The sequence below is a fragment of the Pleurodeles waltl genome, chromosome 11 (genome assembly GCF_031143425.1).
Source record: "Pleurodeles waltl isolate 20211129_DDA chromosome 11, aPleWal1.hap1.20221129, whole genome shotgun sequence".
Lineage (NCBI taxonomy): Eukaryota > Metazoa > Chordata > Amphibia > Caudata > Salamandridae > Pleurodeles > Pleurodeles waltl.
This window is the reverse complement of record NC_090450.1, coordinates 677252532-677278145: the sequence shown is the minus strand read 5'-3', so window position 1 is coordinate 677278145 and position 25614 is coordinate 677252532. Positions and strand designations below refer to the sequence as shown.

The following is a 25614-nucleotide window of genomic DNA, read 5'->3' as shown; positions in this document are numbered from 1 at the left end:
ATGGCTCATCACATGACGAAGCTGTATTTCAAACTTCCAATATTTGTTTTATTTCCAAAAGCAAAATCCCAAAATGTGATTTTGTCACTGAAAAATAAAGAAAAACAATAACCCACTTGCCATGGCAGTTTTCTACCATGGTATGATGTCATTTAGCACTGCCCCTTTACAGTGAAAACTAGCCATGGGTTTGCCCACTCTAAACAGGGCGGGTGAACATTTGGCCAAATCTTAGCTGGCCCTCATTCCATTTAGCCGTCTGAGGTGAATGTAGGCAGTGGATACAGAGTAGTCGCAGCTGTCTAAATACTGACGTTCTTCCCGGTTTTTAATGAGGCAGACAAATTTTGCTTTGGCGGTGAGTGTACCTACGTCGCGGTTGCAACGGATTATCCTCTCCACCAAAGTCTAAATCAGGCCCCCTGTCATTTATGAAAGGAAACATTGGAACGATAAAAGAAATGCACAAGAAATAGCGCACTGAGAAATAATGGGTGAATAGATGGACATGGGCCAAGAACATATCCCAGTTACATAAAACCATTTGATCTTGGCTATGTTTTTAATGTGCAAAACTCAGTCAAAACTAGAGTAAATACAGATCATAACTATGAAACCGATGGTAAAACACAGAGACGATAACCTCTTCACCTTTGCAACAGAAGGATTCAAAGTGAATGCAAACTCACATTAAAACACAAATTATTTTCATGTACACCAGCGAAGCTCTACTCCCACAATTTCATTCCTGATAGGCGTTACAGCTAACTAATTCAACAAGACCTCAAGAAGAAGACCCTGGCCAACTGCCCCATACTATGGTGAATTGTCTGTTAGTAAACCTCGTGGCTATCTTAATATTAATCATTGAAATATGTTTTTAAAAAGTTATGGTTAAGATAAAAAATTAAAAACCTCACAAAAAGTTTATTGTCACCACCTCCACCTCCACACAAACTAAAACCCTGCTTCTTAAGGCCAATATTTGGCAGGTGGTGTTTTAGTGTCACTGGTGGCAATAACTATAACAGGCCAATTTCATTTTTTTAAAATATTTAACCATTAAGTACTTCGATGTGTATGGCTTCCAGATTCGAAATCTGTGCAAATTAAGTGATTTTTTCTCCTGTCTGTCACGTCTCCACAGACCGGATATAGGAAGAGGAAGGAGAGCGATGCTCTTATGTGATAAGCCAACCCCTCTCCTACCAATGGCGAGAGAGGGCTGTAGTCCACATAGGCTGCAGCTCATCTGGCCAGCTCTCAACTCTCGCACTGACAGCAGAGAGCACAGCATTTAGTGGGGTATGATGGAAAGGGTTTGATATCCCAGAAGATGATGAATGAGGAAGGCAGAAACCAGGGATTTTTTCGTATTTTGGCAGGGATGGGAAGGATACTGCCAATGGTGGCTGTGGAAGATTTCAGCACAGCAGGTAATTTTTCTGGGGTTTGGACAGGGATGAGAATTCACTGCTGATGGTGGTGGGGAGGGCAAGGGAAAACATGTATTTGTTTTTATTTGGACAGGGGTGGATACTGCATAGGGTGGTTGAGGATGGGGCCTGGGCACTAAGTTTTTTAAAATGTATTTTTTTTTTTTTTTTTTTTAATATTAAAGGAGGGAGCACATGGCAGGACACCAGGTATACACTGGCAGGATAAAACAACTTACTTGGTGGCATACGCAACAACACAACAAAAAAACTACCGTAGATGGATAATTATCAAAACGCCGAGGTTGCTAACTTCAGCTTTCAAATAATATCGCACACAACTCAAACTTGCTCTGGTTGTCCAGCTAATGTTATTTAGAACATATTGGTGTAAAACACCACCAATACAGGCAGATATCCACCTATAATGTTGTATAGTGTGAACATTATATGGAAACGTGATCATGGATAAGATACTAACTGCCTCAGTTTCGACCTGATGTCTGTCAGAGACACAGAACAATGCGAACTTCTGCGAGTGTGCTCTGTGGAGTAGACTGTCCAATACAGTGGTGGAGACAAGGAGCCACAGAACTTCAGGTGCTGATATGCCTTTTATTTAATTAAGGTGTTTTCATCAAAGTACACACAGTAGGTGTGAAGCAGGTGGAAGAGTTCAGTTCCTTTACTTTAATGTTTCATGAAAGATATTTCAAATGTGAAACAAGCAACAGGTCTCGCATTTTAGAGTTCGAGTTAGAACTATTGGCACTGTAAATTCATAACTGGACTTTTCTTGCCAACCACATAAATTGGTCAACCCTGCCTCATAATTTCATCTTTTCCTGCCATATAATTCCAGTGGCACTGCATATAACTAAACCACCACACCACCATCAGAGTGACTATCTGCTAACACAATTCCCCCAAAAAAGACACAAGAGAGCCACAGAGAAGAAATAAGCTAGAAGGGTCACCCAAACATATCAAGTGTTCAAACAGTCCTAGTGTAGTAAAGATGTTAAGCTGGCCTGAATTATGGTTATAACTGTAATGAGGAGAGATTATTAAAACATATACCGTTAGAATATAAACCTTTATCAGAAATAAACTTTTGGCATTAGACTAATGCTCAAAACAGCCCTAAAGGGCCTAATAACAAAAAATATAATTTGTAAGAAACATGGTCATGTAACCATATTTTTAGCGGGGATAACCTCATGAAAATAACAGGAGATAATTGTGCAGTGTAACCTTATATTTAGCCCCTAGAGAGTGTTTTTAGGGCTAGCAGTACTACTGCAATGATATTGCAAATAAGGCATTTAAAACAAACCTTATCCCAGCTGTAAAACAAAAGTTCTAGCCATGAGAAAGCTTAAAAGACACTGAATGGTGGGAGGGGTTATTATTTTGGGTTCCCCACTAACCCAGTGTGGGGACACAGAGATGATGTAGACAGAAAGCTTTCGAAGTTGGTCCCATTGTCCTAAGACCACCACAGGCTGAAGTATGAGAAAAAATGTTTTGTAAAAGTAATGCCCTGCAAACCATTATGGGGCGAGTTTTTGTGCTGGAAATACTGTAAGGTGTTAACTGCAATGCTCAGAACAGCCCCTAGAGGACACCACACTAAAATAGCATTTTGAAGACACATGGCCATGTAACCATACAGTCAGCCCTTAGAGAGCATAACCATATAAAAAAAAAAAATGGGAAAAAGTAGTCCAGTGTAATCATATTTAGCCCCTAGAGGCGTAGTGCATTACACATTTTCAAGACTAACATGACTATTAGAATGATATTACAAACAAGGCCCAAAAAATATAAATTCGAGCTGTAAAACAAAAGTTCCAGCTATGAAAGAGCTTAAAAAGTTAAATGAATTGTGGTAGGGGTTATTATTTTGGAGTACTCAGTAACAGTGTGGGGACCCAGATATGATGTAGACAGAAAGAGCACATTGTGGTCAATGTTTTGAAGTTGGTCCCTTTGTCCTACAGCCACCACAGGCTGAGTTATGACCAAAACTGCTGTGCAAAAGTAATGCCCTGCAAAGCAATATGGGACACGTTTCCGTGCCACCAATATATTAATATGACTGTAATGCTTAGAACAGGCTCTAGAGGACTCCACAATGAAAAAAGCATTTATAAGAAAACCCCTAGAGGGCATAACCACACAAGAAAATGGCATAAAATAATGCAATGTGACCATATATCTAGCATAGTGTTTCAGACATTTCCAGGAGTAGAAGGCCTATTGGAATTATATTACAAAAAAAGGCCCTTAAAACACAAGCTATTCCAGCTATAAAACAGAAGTTCCAACCATGATAAAGCTTAGAGAGACATTAAATGGTGGGAGGGGTTATCATTCTGGGGTCCTCGCTAACCTAGTGTGGGCACCCAAAGGTGACGTAGCCAGGAAGAGCACGTTGTTGTGAACCTTTTGCAAAGCATTATGGGTTGAGTTTTCCAAGTGCAGTGAATACTGTAGTATAAGCTCTCCCACCGTGCCGGGAGAGCCGCTTTCACTTTGAGGATTTCTGTTTTGCTGTAAAGCATTTACCAATTTCAAGTGTTTTAAGAGGAGAGCCACAACAATCTGCAACAATCTGAGCAGCCCACCAAAAGCGCTAATCGAGTTCACATTGTTGTGCCCGTTTGCCATTTGAGCATCATGGCCGCCATGTAGCACGAAGGGGAGAAACAAAAAAAAAAATAGTTCGCCCACACTGAAGTATATCTGCAATCGTGCAATAATCCATGTGCCAGGGTCAGTCTCCAAGGCATGAGTTGGGCATGGTTAAAAGCCCACAATTCTTATAACAGGTCAAAGTGCTATCGGGCTTGACCTAAAAATGAAGTTAGCATTTCAAAAGAGGGAGTGCATCCTTTAAACTGTGGTGCAATATTTGAAGATTTGTAGTAGTTGAGCACCCTTGTTCTTTCCAAGTGTCAAAAAGAAAAAGGGGAGGTGGGAAGGGGTGGGTAGATATATCCATAGTTCAAACTGCTGCGTCCTGTCAAGACGTCTTCTCACTGTTGTACTAAACATACCACAGCCCTCCTGAGAAGGGCAGATACTGTTCATTGATTGCACAGCAGCACTGCAGAGGAATGCTTGTAATTGCCATTTATAATACAGAATCCGTTCAGAGAAGTACTGCTCCTGCCTCTTACATGTCTGGTAGTCCTGACAAGATGTGTAGGAAAGGTGCCATTCAAAGTACGCAGGGCGTGTTTGAGTGTGCAATAATAATGCTGAGTCGCTTTGATAAGTTCCTGCAGTATTTAGGACGAGTAAACTCGCCATGAACTATTAGATCCCTTTCTGCCTGCACATGCCCAAACGGAAATAAATTATTTTATTTTCATGGCTATCAAAACAGATATTGTTATGTTTTTTAGTTGATCTTCGTCTTGTGTATGTTAGGCATGATCTTTATGTATGAATTTAAGATTTTGTAGAAAACACTTTAAGTCTATGAGTGTTTATGGACTATCGTAAAAGTCATCGGTCTTAACAAAAAAAAGTCCATAATTCAATGAAGAAGGCTTACTCAAAGGAGTAATGACAGAGAGCATTCAACCAATAAAGGCCAGATTGCTCACTCTGTTTAGAGTTCCTCGTTTAAACACTTGTCTAAAAAGCACAGCTTTCCCCTAGATATTTTACATTTTGGTTGGTCCCTTAGGGCCTGTCCTCCTTGTTTCAAAGATGTGCACCATGTCTGCATTTGTGCTTCCACCTTACATTCTTTTTGCAGTGTTCTCTGCCAGGCTGGTATTCGCTTGTAAGCAGTTTTTTGAAGATAGTTAAGGCACTTTTCACAAAACGCCTGTGAATGGGTTATAGGAATCTAAATTCCATCCCATTCGCTTCACTGAGAGACAGTGCAGGCCCTTTGCATTGTGGGTCACATGATTCCTATTCTGAGGTGAAGCAAATCCTGCATGCTTTGATTTGAATCTGCTGTAATTTCAGTCTGGTTTTATGGAAACCTTTGAGCTATTCACAAAGCATTTTAGAGTATGTAAAGTGTAGAACTCTTGCATGTCTAAAATTGTAATATTTAGGGAACATTCATATACAATTAATATAAATAGAAAGAACTGCATCTCCTTCGCACTTCTGCTAATAGGGATCTGGATGCTTCAAGGATGATTCACAAAGGCATGCAAGAGTATGTAAAAGAGTATTATATGATAATTACTTCCCATATAAGTGCATTTGTGAATGCGCCCCTAAGTTGTACCACAAAAGTCCGAGCATGCAAATGTCAGGCCCAGATTGGTTCACGTGGTAGTGCGAGTAAAGTAGCAGCACAGTCATCCTGTGGAATCTTAGCTGATAGTTTGTAACTCCCACCACATTACTTATGCAGGGGAGGAAGGAGTAGAAAATCAGACCCTTTAATATATACCTGTTCTTAACATTTTGAGATGAATGTGCAGGCCCTCCGAGAAGTCAAGAACAAGTGAATGGTTATAAAGTGACTGAAGTGCTCTCAAACAGGTTTCAAAAGCATAAAGATGTCAATCTGGGTCTTTGATATTCCCTGCAGATGTAGATGAATTTGTACATTCAAAGTGTGAAGTGGTTCTGTTTGGTATTCTGGAGCATGGGGTGCCTGTCGATGCATTAAACATAAACAGGGGAAAATGTAACCATGAGGTACCTCACATTTTTTTTCCCGATGCTGAATTCTAAGGTTAGTTTAGCTACACTTCACAAAGAATGCATTTATTAATTTATGTGCCGCTCCATATATTATAATTCATTCATGTAGTTGATTCAACAGAATCTAGTAATCCATTTTGTCAAAGCTCCCTGTAAAATAAAACACTCGGGTTAATAAACGTGACCAGGGAGGAAGTCATCTCTGGTGTCTATCAGGACTCATTCAGAGGCAGGTCTGAATCCAGACTTCGTTTCAGGGGAAAAAAACGTCAAATTCCATCAACTTTGATATGTGGTACACTCATTTCCAGTATATTACTTGGATACAACATGTTTCGCGATTGCCTTATTTCAGAATCGGCATTTTAAGTCAGCATTGGCTTTTTTGGGAGTGAGGCAATATGACTAGGAAATTGAAGGGATTTATTATCTTCTAGATATCAAAAAAGAATATCCAAAAATGCAGTAAACCACATCGACACTTTAAATGTAGCTGCTCTTTCGATCACCCAGTGTTCGCTCACTGGTGCAAAGAAGGCAAAAGAGGGAGGCAGGTATGAAGAGGGACTTCATAGAAATGGGTTTTCGTGGGCTTGGCTTGCTGAATAATGTGTCCCACATATTTTCACTTTTTCCCAAGGAAGAAGTTTGAAAGATCCTTGCAGAGCTCACTGGACAACAGAGTGTTATTCATGATCATCAGGTCAACTAGTTCGAGGTGAAATCGGAACAGCTCGGGTGTCGGGCTGGATGTGTTCATCATCTATTAAAATTTAGTGTCGATATTTGCTCATATTAGGCTCATGTTAACTTCTCATGGAGCTGAATAAAATAATTAACCATCATAAACATGTAACAAAAACCTATTTGCATGATTTCATAGTAGAAAATTTGAAACTCGATATGGTTATTCACTTTTAGATACTTGAGGCCATGTACCATTTAAAATTAATTGTGTTCACTTCTATTTCTTCCATTCTATATTTGTACCTGTTCTTTCTCGCATCCCTACAGGGCCACATTAAGCCAGGTAGTCACTCTTTTCACAGGCTTACGCAGCTTATTAAATATGTATTCTATGTATTTTTCCACCATATTTTGACTGTAATGAACTAGACAATATTGATTTGTGTTCTTTCACAATCGGCTCATGTTCAAAAAGACTAGCAGTCTGCTGAATTTAAGAAGTTACTGTTTACCTACATGACAGCACTCTGAAACACACACACTTTCAGCTTCACGTCCAAACAAGCATTTGTAATGCAATAGGTCTCGCATTTGTAAGAGTTAGAGCTATTGGTGTCGTAAATGACAACGTCTTTTACCTATGTGTTTTGGTTTGGAGTGTGGTGGATGTATGCCAGGTGCCACAGCAAACCTCCACGGCCTGTCACTGCAGAAGAGAGGGCACAAGGTTGCTATCTTGGGAGTGTTTTTGCCTCATTCCTACAGTCTCCCTGTGATCTTGTACACAGGAGACCAGAGGGTGATGGGGAAGCTCTCTGTGCCTGTGACAGCGACTGTGGGGGGTATTTGAGGTGGGGCCTCTTCGAATGGAAAGCAGTGCTATTCGAGCGTGGTTTTAGACAGCGCTTCCGGAAGTGGCATCTACAAGATTGCAGTCGCTTTTAGGGGACTGTCCAAGTCATGACACCAGTGAATTCTGAGAAGAGGAAGTGACAGAGTTTGCTCCACTTTAATGCCCTGCGATACACTGCTGCTCCTCTCACTGTACACCATTGTGTTAGCTTCTTTGCGCTACAGGGTTAGGAAAATAGCTGCTTCTACTAACTGAATTCTATTTGAAGAGGCCCAATTTATATCCAAAGGCTAGATGTTTTTTGTTATCATGCTTGAGGCTGTGAAGTGCTTGGGTCTGGAGTTACGACTCCTCTTCCACCATTCGAGACAACACCTTTCGCCATCTTTTTGCCTAGAACTAACCTATGGGCTTGATTGGTGACCCTCCGGAGGTTATCAAGAGCATGTGCCATCGCTAGTGTTAAGCTCTACTCAAGTCAGTTGGTTAATGCACCTACTGCAGAGGTCTTGACAGAACGAGAATATTACAGATTACAATCCTGACATGGCTTTATTACCTCTTCATCTTTGCTAGGTCGATGCAAATGAATGATAGCAATTTTGTTAAGAATGGCACCTGCTTTGCAGTGCTGTGAAATGGCAGAACCTGTATTAGTAAGCACTACATATTTTTTTAAAATAAATAAAAAAAACGTGATTCCCAGAGTGCCCCAACACGAACCAGACAAAGAACCCTAGGAGAGAAGGTGCACTGTAATGGCCGGAGCTGCTGACTTTGGAGCTGTGGAACACGGTTTGAGTCTCTGCACCAGCTTAACATCCTGTGATTCTGGGCGAATCACTAAATCTCCCCATGCAACCAAAAATGAACATGTCCTTGTGTAATGTAACAGTGGTCATATGAAGCGCTGTAATACCTTTGTATCGAGTTCGCACTAACTGAACTCAATTTGAAAAGGCCCAATTTACATTAAAAGGCTAGATGTTTTTTGCTATCAAGATTGAGGCCGACTTCTTTTCCACCATTTTGGAGACATCAGCTTTTGCCATCTTCTTGCCTAGAACTAACCTTTGTGCTTGGTTGGTGCCCCTCCGGAGGTTATCAAGAGCACGTGGTATCCCCTAGTGTTAAGCTCTACTCGAGTCAGTTGGTTAATGCACCCACTTACGAGGTCTTGACAGAACGAGAATGTCATAGATTACAATCGTGACATAGCTTTTTTACCTCTTCATCTCTGCAAGGTCAATGCAAATTAATTATAGCAATTTTGTTAAGAATGGCACCTACTTTGCAGTGCAATGAAATGGCAGAACCTTATTACCAAGCACTAAACAAAAAAAAAAAACAAAAAAAAGGTATTCCCAGCCTGCCCTATCACGCACCAGTCTAAGAACCCTAGGGGAGAGGATATGGAGTATGGGCCAGAGCTGCTGACTTTGGAGTTGGGGAATACGGTTCGAATCTTGGCGCCGGCTCACAATCCTTTGATTCTGGGCAAATTACTTAATCTCCCTTTGCTAAAAGAAAATTAATGTGTTCTTGTGTAATGTAATCGGTGCTCAAGTAAAGTGTTCCAATACCTTTGTGTAGAGTTCGTACTACATAAAACTGCCAAAAAATACATAAATAAGACCACGCAGACCTCACAAAGAAACAGCAAGATGCCCGACAACAATAAAGAGGAAATAAAAGCTTAGGGCCATGCGACACGAGGTGGCGAGGCAAAAGAGAAAAATAGTGTGCCACACTATTTTACTTGGCGGATCGTGCAATAATCCAGGTAACAGGATCAGTCTCAAAGGCGGTAATAAACGGCGGAACGTAAAGCATTTGCCAACGACTTCAAAGGCTTTTTGAAGGGCAGTCCCAGAAACCAATGAAAGTGGTGGGTGTGACATGGGCGTGGTTAAAGCCCACAGAATAGGTTACATGTCAAGAAGAGCAGCGCCTGCACGCTGCTATGCTCAACCTCAAAAAAGGTTAAGAAATATCTCAGAACGGGTTGCTTACAGATAAACTGAGTACTTTTTAAATCAGTAGAAATTAAAGATACACCCTGCGAGCACTAGTGTGCTGTTTGGAAAATTAGTATGATGTGTCAGCTCATAGGCTTTCCCTGTCCAGATCTGTTGAACAGCTAACAATGCCAACAAGCAACAGAAAATTATAGGTATTAAATCCTTTGTAACTGGGGCTCGATTTAAAAATACCTGTGGGGTGGGTGGAGAATCACACTTGTCTGTGGACCACTTGGGGGAAAGTTAACCCCTTCCTTCCCTACAGCTGAATAAATTCAAATAGTATACAAAAGTGTTCTTGGGGCAGTGGAATGCTGTGGACATTAATTGCCTTCCCAGAATGTCCTGTGGTAGTGATAGATCTTGGTTTTATTCTGGACGTATGTCTCTCTCCTTTATTCCCCTCCCGGATATATTTTATATGGTATGTTTTCTCCTGAATCTTATTCATTTATACATTTTCTTAAAGTGCACTTGACCACAGGGGTATCAACATGCGGTGCACTCTGACAACATGAGATGCATGACATATAACCATAAGACCAGGACAAAATCCCAAGGCTGTGTGAGAATGGGTGAAGAAAGACTGGATATTTGTCTGAACCAACAGCCGCTCTTTGACGCAGATTCATCCTTGGCACACATGGTGTCTCCCCAATTGAAAACCCAAGCTAGATCTCACAACAGATCTCAGATGTGCTTCTGTGGCTTTCAAGATGTTTCGCCCCGCCTGCAATCTATCGGCATGATGGACTTGATGGCTGGGGGTTCTCCGGACTCTTCAAAGCTTGACAATATTTTCCTGAATGACTGTCTGCCCTCTGGGGGCTACCATGGCTTCCCAAATAATCTGATAAAAATTGCGTATGGGGCTGAGGGAGCAATGGTATGGGGGCGCAGTAGGTGCTCATCTTATCCGTTACCCACCAGATGCATGTGACCACCGTTTGTATCCCTGCCTTTATTTCAGAACAAGTGTTTCTTAGTTTGTTTTTCTCTTTTTCTTCTCAACTTATCATAGCAACTTATCATGTTATGTGTTGTTTGTACCGGTATGAGTCAGTGTATATCATATGTATCAACAGACACATTAGTCATATTATACCTTTAGGATGATGAAACAGTATTTGGCATGATAAGGGCTCTGAAAAAATGAGGACTGACAAAATTATACTACAGATTTAAAGATAATGGTATGAGCAATAAACCGGGACTCGGCCATAACTTGACAAGTGTTTATGTATGGATTCCTTTACTTTGACGCATGTTGTTGCCTCAATAACGGGATGTGAAGTGATATGAGATTTGCATAGATATAATGCAGCCTGATGCAGCATATAAAAGATGAGGCAGCGATGGATAACATTAATTGTTATGAGCATACTTAAAGAAACATAGCAATACTTGGTATCTGAACAATGAAGTGGAAACTTCAGTAAGAGTGCCAAGGCTTGGGTACAGGCTATATTGATATATGTGCTGCATCCCCAGCAGTTTGGTAGCACCAGCTTGTGTGCATATATTACACCATGGCTATATAGGCTTCAATCGGTTCAGAATCGAGGGCACCCAGCTAATAGAGAGGGTTACTAGTGGCAGCGTTAAGGTGACGTTCATACCACTGTGTAGATACATAGACAAAAATACTCATAGGTCATGAAGATAATCTAACATAAACATGCTGACCAGGTTGAGTCCAGCTGGGGTGAAATACATAAGAATGTAAGAACAAAGTATAGGTAGAGGTTAACCATGTATATTAATCTCCAAGAGTGTGACTATAGGAAAGCGTCCAGTCCCTCTGAGCCGATGGCCCCCATAAATGATGCATAGCTAGGTAAGACAGAGGTATTTTCTGCATGAACAAACACTGGTCTATGAATAATGAGTGGGCTTGACTGGCATGCAGTTTATCACTATGCTGGGTGGGTCATCACCTATACGTGCACTAGTGTGTGAATGAACACAAGCACATGTGCTGTGTCCAGTAAGCTGATTTTAATATAATCTTTTTAAGTAACTCTAACATCCTACAGGTTCATGAATTTAAATAGGTAGGGCAGCTTTGTGCCTTCTTTTATTTACCATCCCCTTAGTAGGAGGGAAAGGTAGGTTGGGAGGTCTTGATACCTTGAAGAAGGCAAAGTGACCAGTTAGGCAGAGTGGAATTGGTCAAAACACGTTGGCAGAACAGAGGTGCCAGAACCATTGTATTCCTGATAGGCATCCACAACCTTTCTTTTAATAATGGTGTGTGTTCCCACTGAATAAAGTTATTTGTGTTAAACCTCTACATTTTTACTTAAACTGGACCTTCAGAATTGTCCAGAACAACTCAATATGTAGGAGCTCCCGAACATGGTTGAGGTCTCCCTGGTGGTATTGTTCTACCAAGGTGAGAAAAAACGCAGACGATGACGCATGTTACCATTAGATGGGTGAGATGTTTTTTCCTAATATATTAATATTCCCATGGGAGACAGTAGACTAATCTGCCAGAGAAAATATTCAGGCTTTTTATATTCTAAGGTGTAGAAAATAAAGGATTGGTCACTTCCCTAGACGTGCTTTGGGACACCTTTAGGACTACTCTTCGCATGGATACCATCAGTTATCAAGCAGGAAATAAATAAAAATTACTGTCACCAGCAGGAAGTGCACGAATTGGAAGTCCAAATCCTCAAATTAGAATACGGACATTCACTGATGCCCTACCAAATGGGAACCCACTGCTCGCTTTACAATTGATGTTGGGCACAAAGCGACCTGTGATTTTGACAAAGTATGAATGATTACTATACTAACCTCGTACTCAGAGGTGACCACGCCTGACACTAGTGCTGTGAATGTTTTTGGCAGATCTTCCTATTCGCCAACTCTCAGAGGCAGAAAAGGTCTCCACAGAGGGAGAGGTCACTAAGGAAAAGTTGGCAGAGGCCCTGGCCAACTGCAGTCTGGTAAAGCTCAAGCACCCAATGGATTCCCAGTCAAATTCTTTACATTCTTTGGGTGCAAACTCCTAGAACCTCTGTTGGTAGTTCTTACGGAATCAGCAGCAGACTTGCTAAAGTCTTGGCTAACCATCTATCAACGGTGATCCACTCGTTACTGCACAGGGTCCATAGGGCTCCATGCCCAATCATGCCATCAGGCATACTTTTTGAAGCCTCCACAATGCACTGGCCAAAAGACTGAACGGACCCACTATGGTCCCCCTGCCGACTTTGAGAAGGCATTTGACTTCATGGGGTGGGATTATCTATTCACTTTATTGCAGCAACTTAACTTCAGCAACTTAACTTTGGTCCCATTTTTCTCAAACATGCGTGGCTCCTCTATGCGCAGTTCTCTGCTAGGGTCGGTTTGGGATGGGAAGTGTCTGACATAATCCCCACACAGCGCGGTATGCGGTGGGGATGCTCACTGTCACCTCTACTATTTGCATTAGTTATAGGACTTTTAACGGAGTGGATCAGAATAGATGTGCAGATGCTGGAATTCGAGTGGACTGAGGGAATGGGGGATAGCGTGGCACAATATGCAGGTGACGTTCATCTCTTTTCAGCGGTTCCTGAATGGTTTGGTACAAGAGCCATCCAGATCCTCTGTATCTCTGCAGAGATGAGCAGGCTTCACCTTAATAGTTCCAAGTCCTTTATGTTATTGGTGGGTGATCAACTGAAGTGTCTTGGGTGGCACAGGAACTTCTATGTGGTATAGGGTGGGTTTTAACAGCCCTTAAATAAGTATACCTTAAGCCTTCAATGTGCACTGCTAATTTTCTCACATATTACATCCCTCATGACATGTTCTATGACTTCATTGATAACATCACTGCAACATCTGAAATTACATCATTGGTGACAACTCTATGTAGTGTTGTTCCTGTCCCCTCTTCTTCCAATCCACACTTTCAGATTTCAGACAGTTTTTCTGTCTACCAGCAGTTTTCTATCCAAAGAAAGCACTGGGAGAGGAAGGAGCGGTGTGTCTATCCCACAGCAAGAGTCTATATGGATTTTCCTTAGCCTAAGAAAGCAATCCATACAGTGTCTGGCTAATTTATGTGTCACAGACATACACTTCCAACCCAGCTAGGAGACAGATATGATGTGAATTATTTCTTACTCTCCAGATTGCACCTGGCTTTTCAGTGGGATTCAAAAAGGCACACATCTACACCTGAGCGAGCAACTTGTGTGCCCTTTGGATATTTTATTATCCTGAGAAAAAAAAAACTAAAACAACACCTTGCTCCCCATTGGAGAGGAGACACAAAGAGACATCTGGGCACCTGTGAGAGGCACAGACATTGGGCATTGGTGGTGTAATAATAGGTATTTCACTTTTTCTTACTCAGATTGTCCCGTGCAGGTCAAACATTGGTTAAACAGTATTGGAATTTGTGGGGAACAGCAAACATTTTACCAACCAGAGTTCCCACATTTCTGCCAATTAAAACAGTACCTCATGTGTGGTTGGGCCTATCACAATGGGCAACAAAAGGGCAAATGTTTGATTGTGTGAAGTCGATACAGTGACACTGTGGCTTAAAAGGGTCACAATCTAGTCCTATCCCTGTCTAGAGCAACAGGTGTACCTACACATGTGAGGTACTGTTATTTTTATTTTTTTAGCAGAAGAGTGGGAACACTGGATTGCAAGACTGGCTCTGGTGCCTACGTTTTGGACAATGCAATCACAAAAGAAGGAAAAAATAATAATTCTACCAAATCTTACATGTCACAGCACTTTGAATTCTTCTGCGTATCTAGGTGGGGGAGGGGTGCAATAGGCTGCACTGTGTGATGGCTAAACCTGCATACAAATGCCACAGACATTCACCTACAATCTTCCCCATCAGAAGCATTCCCTTGAACGAGGGCGTGGCCTGATCTCATGGAAGATGGCGGGTCTTTCTTCAGCTCAAACCCGACAGACTTGCTGCTAGCTATGCTGCTTGCAGCCCATCAACATTCTTTCATCCTGCTGCTCAGCACAAGCCTCCATGACCAACCAAGCACCATACTATACAACTACAAGTACTCTTGGTGTGATTTTAACTGATGTGGTGGATGTGGTCAAGCATTCATTTAAGTGAGGGCATGGCCTGAGCTGATGGAGGATTACGGGTCTTCCTTGAGCTCAAATGTGGCAGATTTGCTGATAGCTATGTGGCTTGCAACCCATCAGCATTCCTTCATCCTGCTGCTCAGCACACTCCTCCATGACCAATCAAGCACCATACTATACAACTGCAAGTACTATTGGTGTGCTTTTAACTGATGTGGTGGTAAGCAGCAGACAATAACTCATCAACCACACTGGCAATGTGCTTTCTCCATTAACCTGATCTGATCCAGCTCTTCACCATCTTTGAACACCACACCAGTCATAGTGAAGCCCAACATTTACTGTATAAAGCTACGGCTCTGGTTTAGACTGGTTTGCACAGCAGACAATTTGACTCAGCTGCTTCTGTGTATGTAATGGCAGTCACTACCTCACTGAGGGCTCTACAGAGTACAAACTTTTGCACAGCGAGGGGGCTCTGCTCTACGCACAAACACATTCTCACACTAACAACCGTCTCTGCACACTAGGAACAGTCTCATAACACCAGGGACAGTATTGGTACACTGAGTGAAAATTCTGCACACCAAAGAAGCATCAGCACACTAAAAGCAATCTGTGTGCGGACACAGGGCAGACTCTACCACTATCATCTTTGGTGGAGATTGTAATAATCCTAAAAAAGGACTCATTGATAATCAGTCTAGATGTGAATTCAGTCCTCAAAAAGACAACAGACAGGCAAATTCTGTAAAACATGAAGTAGAAGATACATTGAAACTAGCTAGCCCAAGTTCCAGAGAACACACTTTTCCCTCTTTCCACCTCCAGAATTACTCCCACATTGACTACTCCTTGTTGACTCAGTCTACTTGCATAATATCTCAGAACCCAGTATTAACCCAATCCTAATGTTTGGGTATTTGTGCCTCTCAATGACTGTATTGAAGAGCCCACCAAATGACAAATGCAAAGGCTTATTTGTATATGGACCTAAAGCAAATGCAATATGAAGAAGACATAATAGCAATTAGTGATGCCATCAAAGCCTTAATAAAAGAACTTGGATTCATGCAATTCAGTGGTCACATTTTTCAGCACCCTTAAGACACCCATAACACACCATATGTTAAGAGGGATACTAATCACCTATATGCCTATACAAATTTGAATCAAACTAGAATCCTGTGCAAAGGAGATCAGAACTATAGAGTCTCAAAACTGGCCCTCTTATAAAGGGAGGGCACATCGAAAGTCTGAAACATCTAAAATATGAATACAAGAAAATCTTAAGTGGAAAGGCACATACATGGGTTCAAGCCCAGAGACGCAAAAATAGTTGCCACCTAAACAAAGTGGGCAAAATGCCAGCTTCCTACGTAATATTGAAAAATAACTCTCCTTCAATGTCTGCAATTAAAGAAAGTTTTGGCAAGCTGCATTCAAAAGACCAGGACATTGCACAAGTGCTCAAAGAATATTATGCTAATCTGTAAGCGAAGGATACTAAAATCAACTCAGAAAAGTGCTCGGTTTTCTTCAGTAAAATAAATATTAATAAAGACTTAGGGGGTGGCAAAAACAACCACAACAAATCGATAGACGAGAAAGTCCCAAGGCGATCTCTTCCATACCTAACCGTAAAGCCCAGGGCCTGGTGGCTACCGTGTAGCTTTTTATAAAATCTTTAGTCATAGCAGATGCACTAGAAAATTCCCTACAACACATCACTATCAGTTGAGGTGTTACAGGTACAGCAACAGAAGCCACCATATTCCTGGCCTTTCCAAAGAGGTAGAAAATCTTTCTCAGACACAAATTGTAGACCAATTTCATCGATAATCACAGAATCCAAAAAGTATGCAAAAAACCTGCAGCTAAGTCAACACCAAACTTATTCAGCTTTCTCTACAAGGTTTTGTCAGAGGCAAACTGGCATGTGGCAATACTCACATCTATTGCTACTTAAGAAAACACTCATTCAAGGTCTTCACCGACACCCTCAATACCCTTAGATGCAGGAAAGGACCTTGACAAAGTTTCACGGTAACATCTACGATGCTGTAAATTAAGGGGCCTGTACATTAAAATGTTTAAGGATTTATATGCTTGCCCTCCTGCAAGGATAAAAAACACTGGTATTTTTCAGAAACCTTTCAACTTGGACAGGTACTGGATAATGATGCCGTCTTTTATAGATGGCATCATTATCCTATTCAGGTGCAAGTGTCAGCTCCTCCCACCACTCTGGCTCAGAAAGTCCCATCAGCCTGGTGATGGGCCATCAGGATATGCAGGGCACACCTCACTTCCCTCGTGTTACTGTCTAGAGTGAATGCACAAACAGACCAACTGTCATCCTGAACCAGACGTGTATTCAGCAGACCGGCAGAGGCACAGAATGGTTAAAGCAAGAAAACAATACTTTCTAAAATTGGCATTTTCAAACACACAGTTCAAAAAACAACTTCACCAAAAGATGTATTTTTAAATTGTGAGTTCAGAGACCCCAAACTGCATATCTCGGTCTGCTTCCAATGGGAAAGCACACTTACAAAGTATTTCAAGGCCATCCCCATGTTACCCTATGGGAGAGTTAGGCCTTGCCATAGTGAAAAACAAAATTAGCAGTATTTCATGATCAGGACATGTAAAACACACCAGTACATGTCCTACCTTTTAAATACACTTCACCCTACCCATGGAGCTGCCTTGGGCCTACCTTAGGGGTGACTTACTATTAGTAAAAGGGAAGGTTTGGGCCTGGGAAGTGGTTGTACTTGCCAGGTTCACGTGACAGTTTAAAACTACGCGCAGAGACGAGACACTGCAGTGGCAGGTCTGAGACATGTTTACAGGGCTGCTCATGTGGGTGGCGCAATCAGTGCTGCAGGCCCACTACTAGCATTTAATTTACAGACCCTGGGCACACCTGATGCACTATACTATGAACTTTCTAGTAAATCACATAGGCCAATCATAGAGAAACCAATCACCAATACATTTTAGACAGAGCATAAGCACTTTAGCACTGGTTGGCAGTGGGTAAAGTGGTAAAGCCAGCAAAAACGGATCAGAAATCAAAGGAGGAAGAATGCAAAAAGTTTGGATATAACCCTGCAAAATGGGCCAGGTCCAACAGGCAAGTTTGGAAGATTTTCATTATGATAGAATAGGTTTGATTGCAATGGGTAGCACCAAGGCAATAAGATTAAGATCAGGCTTCATTAACGCAAGTTTGACTGGAGCTGCTTGAATACCTAGTGCAGTTGTCACAAAGTAAAGATTGAAGCCCTATTCAAATATGCCCTTGAGGTGTGATTAGGTGGCTTCCCAGAATGGTCTAATATGTTTACAGCTAAAAGCATGTTGTTTTCTATGTTTCCAGCAGCCAATTTCCATATATTCATTAAGTTGTTTGAGGACATCATTGCCAAATATTTAATACATATCAGTTGCCACTGTAACCGAGTGTTTTTTTATTTGATCCAGTAGGCAGGCTACATCTAGGCGTAACACTTCTGCTTTTTCTCTATTTTGGAAGCAGCCTGGGCCCTCATAGTTTTCACCTATGCACCCCATAAGGTTCGGGTCTGAATTATCTGCATCAGAGTGAAAAGTAGAATGTTGACTGCTTCTGCAGCTGCTTTGAGGAATTAGGATTTGAAATTAATACCTCCAGTGTCTGAGATACTGTTTGTGTTGTGACATAAAGTCAGCTGCAAACTTTCCAGGAAATTAGAGTGACAGTATTCTAACCTCCTGGCAACCAAAGGCCATTATGAAAATGTCACTCCCAAAAGCAAGTTTTCTCTTTTTGTAGGGATGCTTTCATTATCATAGGGCTGCCAGTTAGAAAGGCACTTGTGGGATCATAAGTGCAAAATTACAAAAGCAGCATCCCTTTTAAAGTTATGAAGAGTAGGTGATTTTCTCTTAACCTAATCCCACTCCACTCCCCCCAAGTCCATGTAGAATAGATCAGCTTTACACATTACTGGGTCTTATATCTCATTGCCATTGTTGTGACGCATGTTGGCATGCAGAAATATGCAGACACAAGTATATTAACAGAGGATTTATTGTAAGTTAAATGGATACATAAATGACCCCACCAGGAGCAGATGTAGTTAGATGCTGAGCCCTGGTCTGTCTGTCTGTCATAATTGCCCTTCAGAAAACCCTCATAACCCTAACATTCCATGTCATCATTGTGTAACCTGACAAGCAGGATACCACAGTCACACTGTTTGTTAAAGTACCACCTCGATAAGTACCACCAAAGGGTTGTTTCCTCTTAACTTCATGCACTCATCTTCACAAGACCATAAACTAATTTCCTATGACTCATCCCTATTCCACCACCGTCCTTGTTTGTGTTTCATAGTGCTGGTCATCTGCCTACCTCTGTAATATGCACTTTCTTTCTTCATCCCTAGCTCTCCTTTCTGCCTGTTCTTTATATTTCTGTATTTCTTCCATTTTTTACTCATTCTCATCCTTCAGATTCTTCTGTCCCCGACCTCTAGACAGCAGGGCACAAAATAATCTACAACTGCATTATTTCTCATACTACCATTCTCCTTGTGATTTATAATGAAGTTAATAGTGTATGGGCATAAATGCTACTTGTCCTAATGTGCTTATATGGATGGCATGTTGGGGTCATTCCAGTCTGCACACATGGCACACTCTTAGACGTTGTGTTTTTATTGCTTCGTTTTGTCTTTTCTTGAAATTCATTAAAACTATCTGAAATCAAAAACAAACAGTGAGGGAGGAAGGTCTGGCAACCAGCAACAGAAACCTTAGGCTATTCAAATGTTAAAAATATTACGGTATGTTTCTATAGTGCCCAGCAGTGGTGTTTGAGACCAAAATACAAGTACCCTAAACTGAGATTTCACTTGGTGCTGCTTTCTCAATTTCCAAACTAACTAAACCCAATTTATTGCCAGTGGGAACAGGGAACCCATAGATAACCCATAATTGTCTGGCACATCCACGCTGAAAAAAAGTCAGATGAAGAAGTTGTGTGTAAATCCCATAACCTCAGTCCTGGGTGAGTATCAGCTAACTAGTGCTGGCATAAGGGCAGCTTAACACCAAGGCGTTCCTGGAAACTTGCGTTGATAGGGGCACCTACAGTTAGGGGTGGGGGATGGAATCCTACATTAGTGATCCACAATGATACTGTTGATGGCCTTTAGGGGTGATACAGCTATATAGGGGCTGAAGTAATAGTGGGAGCATGGATATGGACAGTCTAGCATGTCCCATTTTGGTTTAGCACGTTGTTGATAGTCCACAGCTGGGGTACCCTGATTTCAGTAGGTGTCTAATAAGAGGATTGACTGTCTGCATGACCCCCCTGAAAAGGTGACATATTTTAAAACCATTATGGCCTTTCGTTAAGTGTTTACTATATTCATTATTTTTTTTGTTGCAGTTTTTTTTTTTATGTAGCGTGAACTCAAACCAAAGGTATTGAAGCGCTTTGCATGACCACCAGTTACATTACACAAAGACACATTCATTTACACAAAGGCATATTCATTAGTTAGTGTTGTGGTGCACATTGTGAGGTTAAGAAGTGGCGTAGTTTTTATGGCAAACCAAAATAAGTTGAAAGCCCTGATGGCAATGCAATTCTGCATGCTTGGGGGCATGATAAAGGGCCTGAGGAACATAAAATAAATATCCCGCACACAGATTGTATGCCTATTCAAACAAGGGGAAGCCCAATGACAAGCAATGTCGTTCAGCACTACAAGGAATCCTATATAGTTTTTATTTGAATTAAATTAAGAACTCTTCTGGATAACCTGGACTTAAATTTAGAAACAAACCAGATTTGATGTGCCACATTTTTTTTCTTATTGACCTTGGGATCCCTTACTCCTTTGATCAGTAACGGATTACAGAGACGTATAGGAAGGAATAATGAAGATACAATTCTGTCGTAAACGATTTCCTTAAACAGTAACTTATTTGCTCAATTAAGTACGCTGATGTGAGAAATTAACATATATTGAAATCAGAAAGGACAGTAAGTTCTGACAGAGTAATTCCGTCTATAAAGTAAAAAAAAAAAAAAAAATCATTGACAAATTGCACTTTGGGGGGTCATATATGATGGAGGATCACGAAAAACAGGTCCGGACACATGTTTTTCTTCTTGTTCAATGAGCTTATCTGTCAGACCTCTGCTGTACAACAGGGAGGCGTCATTCGAATACCAGCTGTCATTAGGGCATGCAGGGTATATATTTGTTTAGTTTTGTTTTTTTGTAAGAAGTGCACTATAAAGTAGTTCACATTAAAATGTTCAGTTATGCTCCACGACATTTCTGCTTTTCAGGAACATACTGTTTTACGCAGCAAGCGAGGGGCATAGTTACTTCACAAGTCCCCTTTTCTCTTAATGAAGTTACTGTTGTGTTGCACATTAACGATTGAATTGGCAAAAGACAGTGCTGTGTGCCCAAAAATATAGCATTGCAGGCCGGACCTACATAGTATTTGTGCTAATCACACCACCTGGACCATTTCCACAAGGCTGTGCGGCCGATGTATCCATCAGTGTGCACTTGTAACACCCACCTCACCCATTTCACTTACAGAAAGAGTTTGCAATAATGTGTGGGTACAAGACATCAGCAGGTTCGTGTGTGCATTATACACATCAGCGTGCAAATACATTTCCAACGTTTGTATAACCAAAGTAGAAAATCTCCTGGGTCCTCAATGGGGACTCACTCCCACTCCCATCGATATACTTGAACTGCCACTGCTGTATACGCAGTTTCTACAAAAACAAAAACAGACGCCCTTAAAAGGTGTGATAACCAGTAGGCGATGCTGCGCATACGATGGACACAGGTCCGTCGCTGTGAGAGAGTACAGCATGATAAGGGCGAGAAGTATTATTAAAACGCAGCTATTTAGAGAGCATTTATGAACATACAATACGTTTTGGTCAAAGGGAAGTGATGTGCATACACTAGGCTCATTCCAAGGCGAAATAAAAAGCAAAATTGCAAGTAAAAAACCTATCCGGCTAGTCCATTCCGCTAGGAATTTGCACACAATTATAAAAACGCTGTGAGCCAAGTACCTTAATTCACTAAATAAAATATCACAGAAGGTGCTTATAGATATATATATATATATTTTTTTTTTTTTTCAGAGGGGCGGGGGAGGTAGGGGGATTCCCCATCACCGCACAGTAGCTGCATCCTCCAGGATAACTCTGTCTTTCCTACAGACGCCGAACCCTTGCTTACTTGGTCTTCTGCTTCCTGCTCCCTGCCGATCCGTTGCCTCACTTCGGTCATTTTGGACCCTCGATGTACAGAAAGGGAAATACAGAGATTTGCACTCCGTGCATGAACCCTGCTCCTTCAACAGCAGAACCCAAAGCTCGCTTGCTACTCTGCGGCTGCGCTAAACAACATTGTGATGTCATTCTAATTGTCACTGTTCCAAGGAGGGGTGATAAAGAAACTAAAGACAGACTGAAAGCAGCAACGAACCGGCCATCTTTATTGAGTGGTTGGCGGCGCAGCACATTTTAGAGAAGCCCTGATGCTTGCTGTTAATTCCGTGACGTTTATTATCTTTTCTACAGTGCTGCCGACTCGACTATATTGAATCATCAATACCTATTTGCGACATTGTTAATGCTAGTCTTCAATTAGAGTGGAATACTAAATTAAAGACAATCTCCGACACGGTAGTTACGTTTCTGAAGTCGAGATGAGCAACACTGTCGCATTTTAACGTTTTTCTACATATTAATGGGAAATTACACGTAGAAATAAATACAATGTGTGCAGCTTTTAACATAAATTTGCTATCCAAAGTCCAAACCAGCTTTATTGCGGATGGTACTGCTAGCGAAGGTGTTTTAATAAAAATTATTAATGAGTATTTTTGTATTCTGAATAAATGATATGTGTAGAAAATAAAAAAAATAACGTAGAAAAATAATGCACGCGTTAAAAAAATGTGATTACGATGAGTGGCCGTCAATGTTTACGCAGTGTACTTACTAGTGAATTAATCTTGTGAAATGTTAAATATATGTCTGACTAACGTAGTAATATGTCATATTAAGGGTTATACATTATGCTCTAGCTTTATTGATTGTAGGCCTTAACTTAGCAAATGTCTTGGCCTAGTTTGCCAGGCCTCATGTTAAAGCAGTATTTCTTGACGTTTAATAAATGGCTGTCCTAGAGAGTTAAACTGTGATTTTCCATTTTGCATTATGTGCTCGTAGCTGGGAAACCTTTCCCATGAGAATTGACTGCTAGAAGATGCTGTTCTTATTATTGTAACATTTTGTGTGTGAGACTGACTTTCTCAGGAGGAGAAAATTGGAGATACTGACTGGAGTGGAAGCTACAACAATATTGTTACCTGACAAGCCGAATGATGAGGACATTGCAGGACAACCAATCTACGACATGTGAACTGAGTAATAGTAGAATTCATAGATTTAGAGTTTTAGTTTTATTGGACAAAGTGTGAACATGTGATTAACTGGCCAATTGGGGTTTGGAAAGTAGTTTTAGTATTTTGACATAAGGGGGCTACACTGAGAGAAGACACCATCATTGCCCATTTTCTTCCTGACCGAAAGGTTATTATTTCTTGTGTGTCTTGACAAAGGCATGCTCATCTTTAATGCTTAGAGACTTTGCACTTTCCGAACTTTGATGATGAATCCAGATGCCTTGCTGATCGACTGATGTCCTGAGGACGAAGGCAGACTCTGCTTGCTGATCCACACTGAGGATAGGTATAATGCAATAGACTGTTGATTATTATGCATATTTGCTTTTTCTTTGTAGGTACCAACTACATTGTTTGATAAAGCCATAGTTAGATGTTTTTCCACATTTGTGTTACTAAATCTTTTTTGCATGAAGCTCAACATGCTGATGCTAATCTGGTGTTACTTAAGGATCCTCACTAATGAAATCATGCTAATAGGGATTAATACTTGATGAATTTCTCTGCTAAACATAATGTATGTAAATACTTTGAAGCAGTTGACTTTGTTACTGATTTGAACCATAACTTTAGAATGCGTTGTAGTTTAAGCTTTGATTAGATTACGTTTCTTCCGTCGCTTTGGACAGCCTGTATTGTTTCTGTATGTCTTTCATTTGATTTTGAGATTAATCTACATGACCTTAGCATTGTTAATATAGGGAAATAAATATTCTAACTTTTACTAAATGTGTGGTTATTCATGACTGAAAGGTCATGGTGTGTGACAATTACTGACTCTATTGATTATTGTTGCTATTGATTGTTAATGATTATTGCTTATTGGGTATTGGTTTTTGATTATATACTGGAGTTATGATAAGAACATCTTAATTGCAAGTCAAAAGGTTCATCAACCTATTTGCGTCCCCTTGTAAGTTTACTTATTAAGGTCAGATGCGCTAACAGAGATGATAGCAGAGGTAATGGTTAGTCTCCTTAACAGCTTATCGTAAACAAACAGAGATGGTAAGAGACTGATGATTTATCTACTTAAGAGCTTAAAACAGAGATTGTAGCAGGATTGAAGGTCCCTGAGATGGTAGTAGCTTGATGAGTTGGTTCTTTGAGAGTTCATTCTTATTGAGATTTGGATTTTATTTTTCAATGATGCTAATTTGGAGAGAAAATGTTCCCTTAAGTCCAGAAATGACTTTCCCAGAATCCTGGATCTTGCTAATGGTTGTTTGAGGATGTTCTCAGGGTTCTAGTGACCGTGTGAATGAAGTAGGTTGCCCTTGCACAGCTTATGCAAATCACAGGTGAACTGTGAGGTTTGTGAGGGTTTAGGGAGTTTGCGTACTCCAAATGAAGTTGTAGAAGGAGTGTGCGTACTCCGCAGTGTGATAGTAGGGAAGTCGGCAAACTTCATCTGTGTGTGGCGCTCAAGAATTGCCCACGTGGTTGTTGATGTATGGACCCTGCATGGTCTAAGACCCCGGAGTATATTGAAAAGTATATGACACACTTGGTTTCATGTTGTAATCTGTTTGGTTTAGTAGGTTGATCGGGTGTGGTCTACAAGTTAGAGAGTGAGTAAAGTGAGTGAAAGAAAATTTAGACTGAGATTTGGCGAGTCCTATGTGCACCAGGACAGACCCATTGATCAGTTGAGAGTAAAATTTGTGGGTCGAATTTTGCTTGCGAATCTGGGAGACCGAGAAAGAAGGAGTAGCTGTAAGTGCGGGAAGAGCCATCAGTGAAAAATCCGTAAAGTTTCTGAAGCAATTGTGTTACCTTTCCTGTAGTAAACCAGCAGATTTATTTTTGTTTTTTGATTAGTGCTTGCAATTTTTGCATTAGGTCGTGTGAATCAGAGTTTGGGAGGACAAGCTGCAAGACTTGTACGTGTGAGTGTGACGTCATTGGAGCCACGCTGGGATAGGTCGGTTAGTGAGAAGGGTCGCACATGGATTGGCAGCCATCCATGAGAGGCAATTGGTTGTGAAAGTAGGTTAAAGGAATCTTGGGATTAAAAGTCATTTCATGGTTTGATTTTGAATAACAAAAATGTCGGAAAAGATGAAAATTTTCAAAGCTTTAAAGAGTGCCCTAAGGGGAGATACATTTATTACGAGTGTAGGCGAGGCTACCCCGCCAGAAGGTACACCAGCTTACCTTGTAATGGAAGAGAAGGGAGTCCCGCCATGTCTTTGGCTAAAGCAATGGTACAAATTGACAGAAAAGGATGGGAATTTAGCATTTCCTACAAATGGGACGTTCAATTTGAGGGTTTTTGGGCATTTATCGATGGGGCTCTATGAATCGAAGCAAAGTTTGAGGCATTAGAGATTTGGGA

The 25614-nt window shown here is 41.0% G+C and overlaps 1 protein-coding gene across 1 annotated transcript in view; it reads right to left on the bottom strand.

The window, feature by feature from the left end:
* CDS2 (CDP-diacylglycerol synthase 2) overlaps nucleotides 1–22195 on the bottom strand; it is a 260698-nt gene extending 238503 nt beyond the window's left edge. Inside the window, exon 1 of the mRNA XM_069214178.1 lies at nucleotides 22043–22195. Coding sequence (XP_069070279.1) covers nucleotides 22043–22093 — 51 coding nt within the window. The 5' untranslated portion in view covers nucleotides 22094–22195. The remainder of the gene's footprint in view (nucleotides 1–22042) is intronic.
* Nucleotides 22196–25614: the final 3419 nt, after the last annotated feature.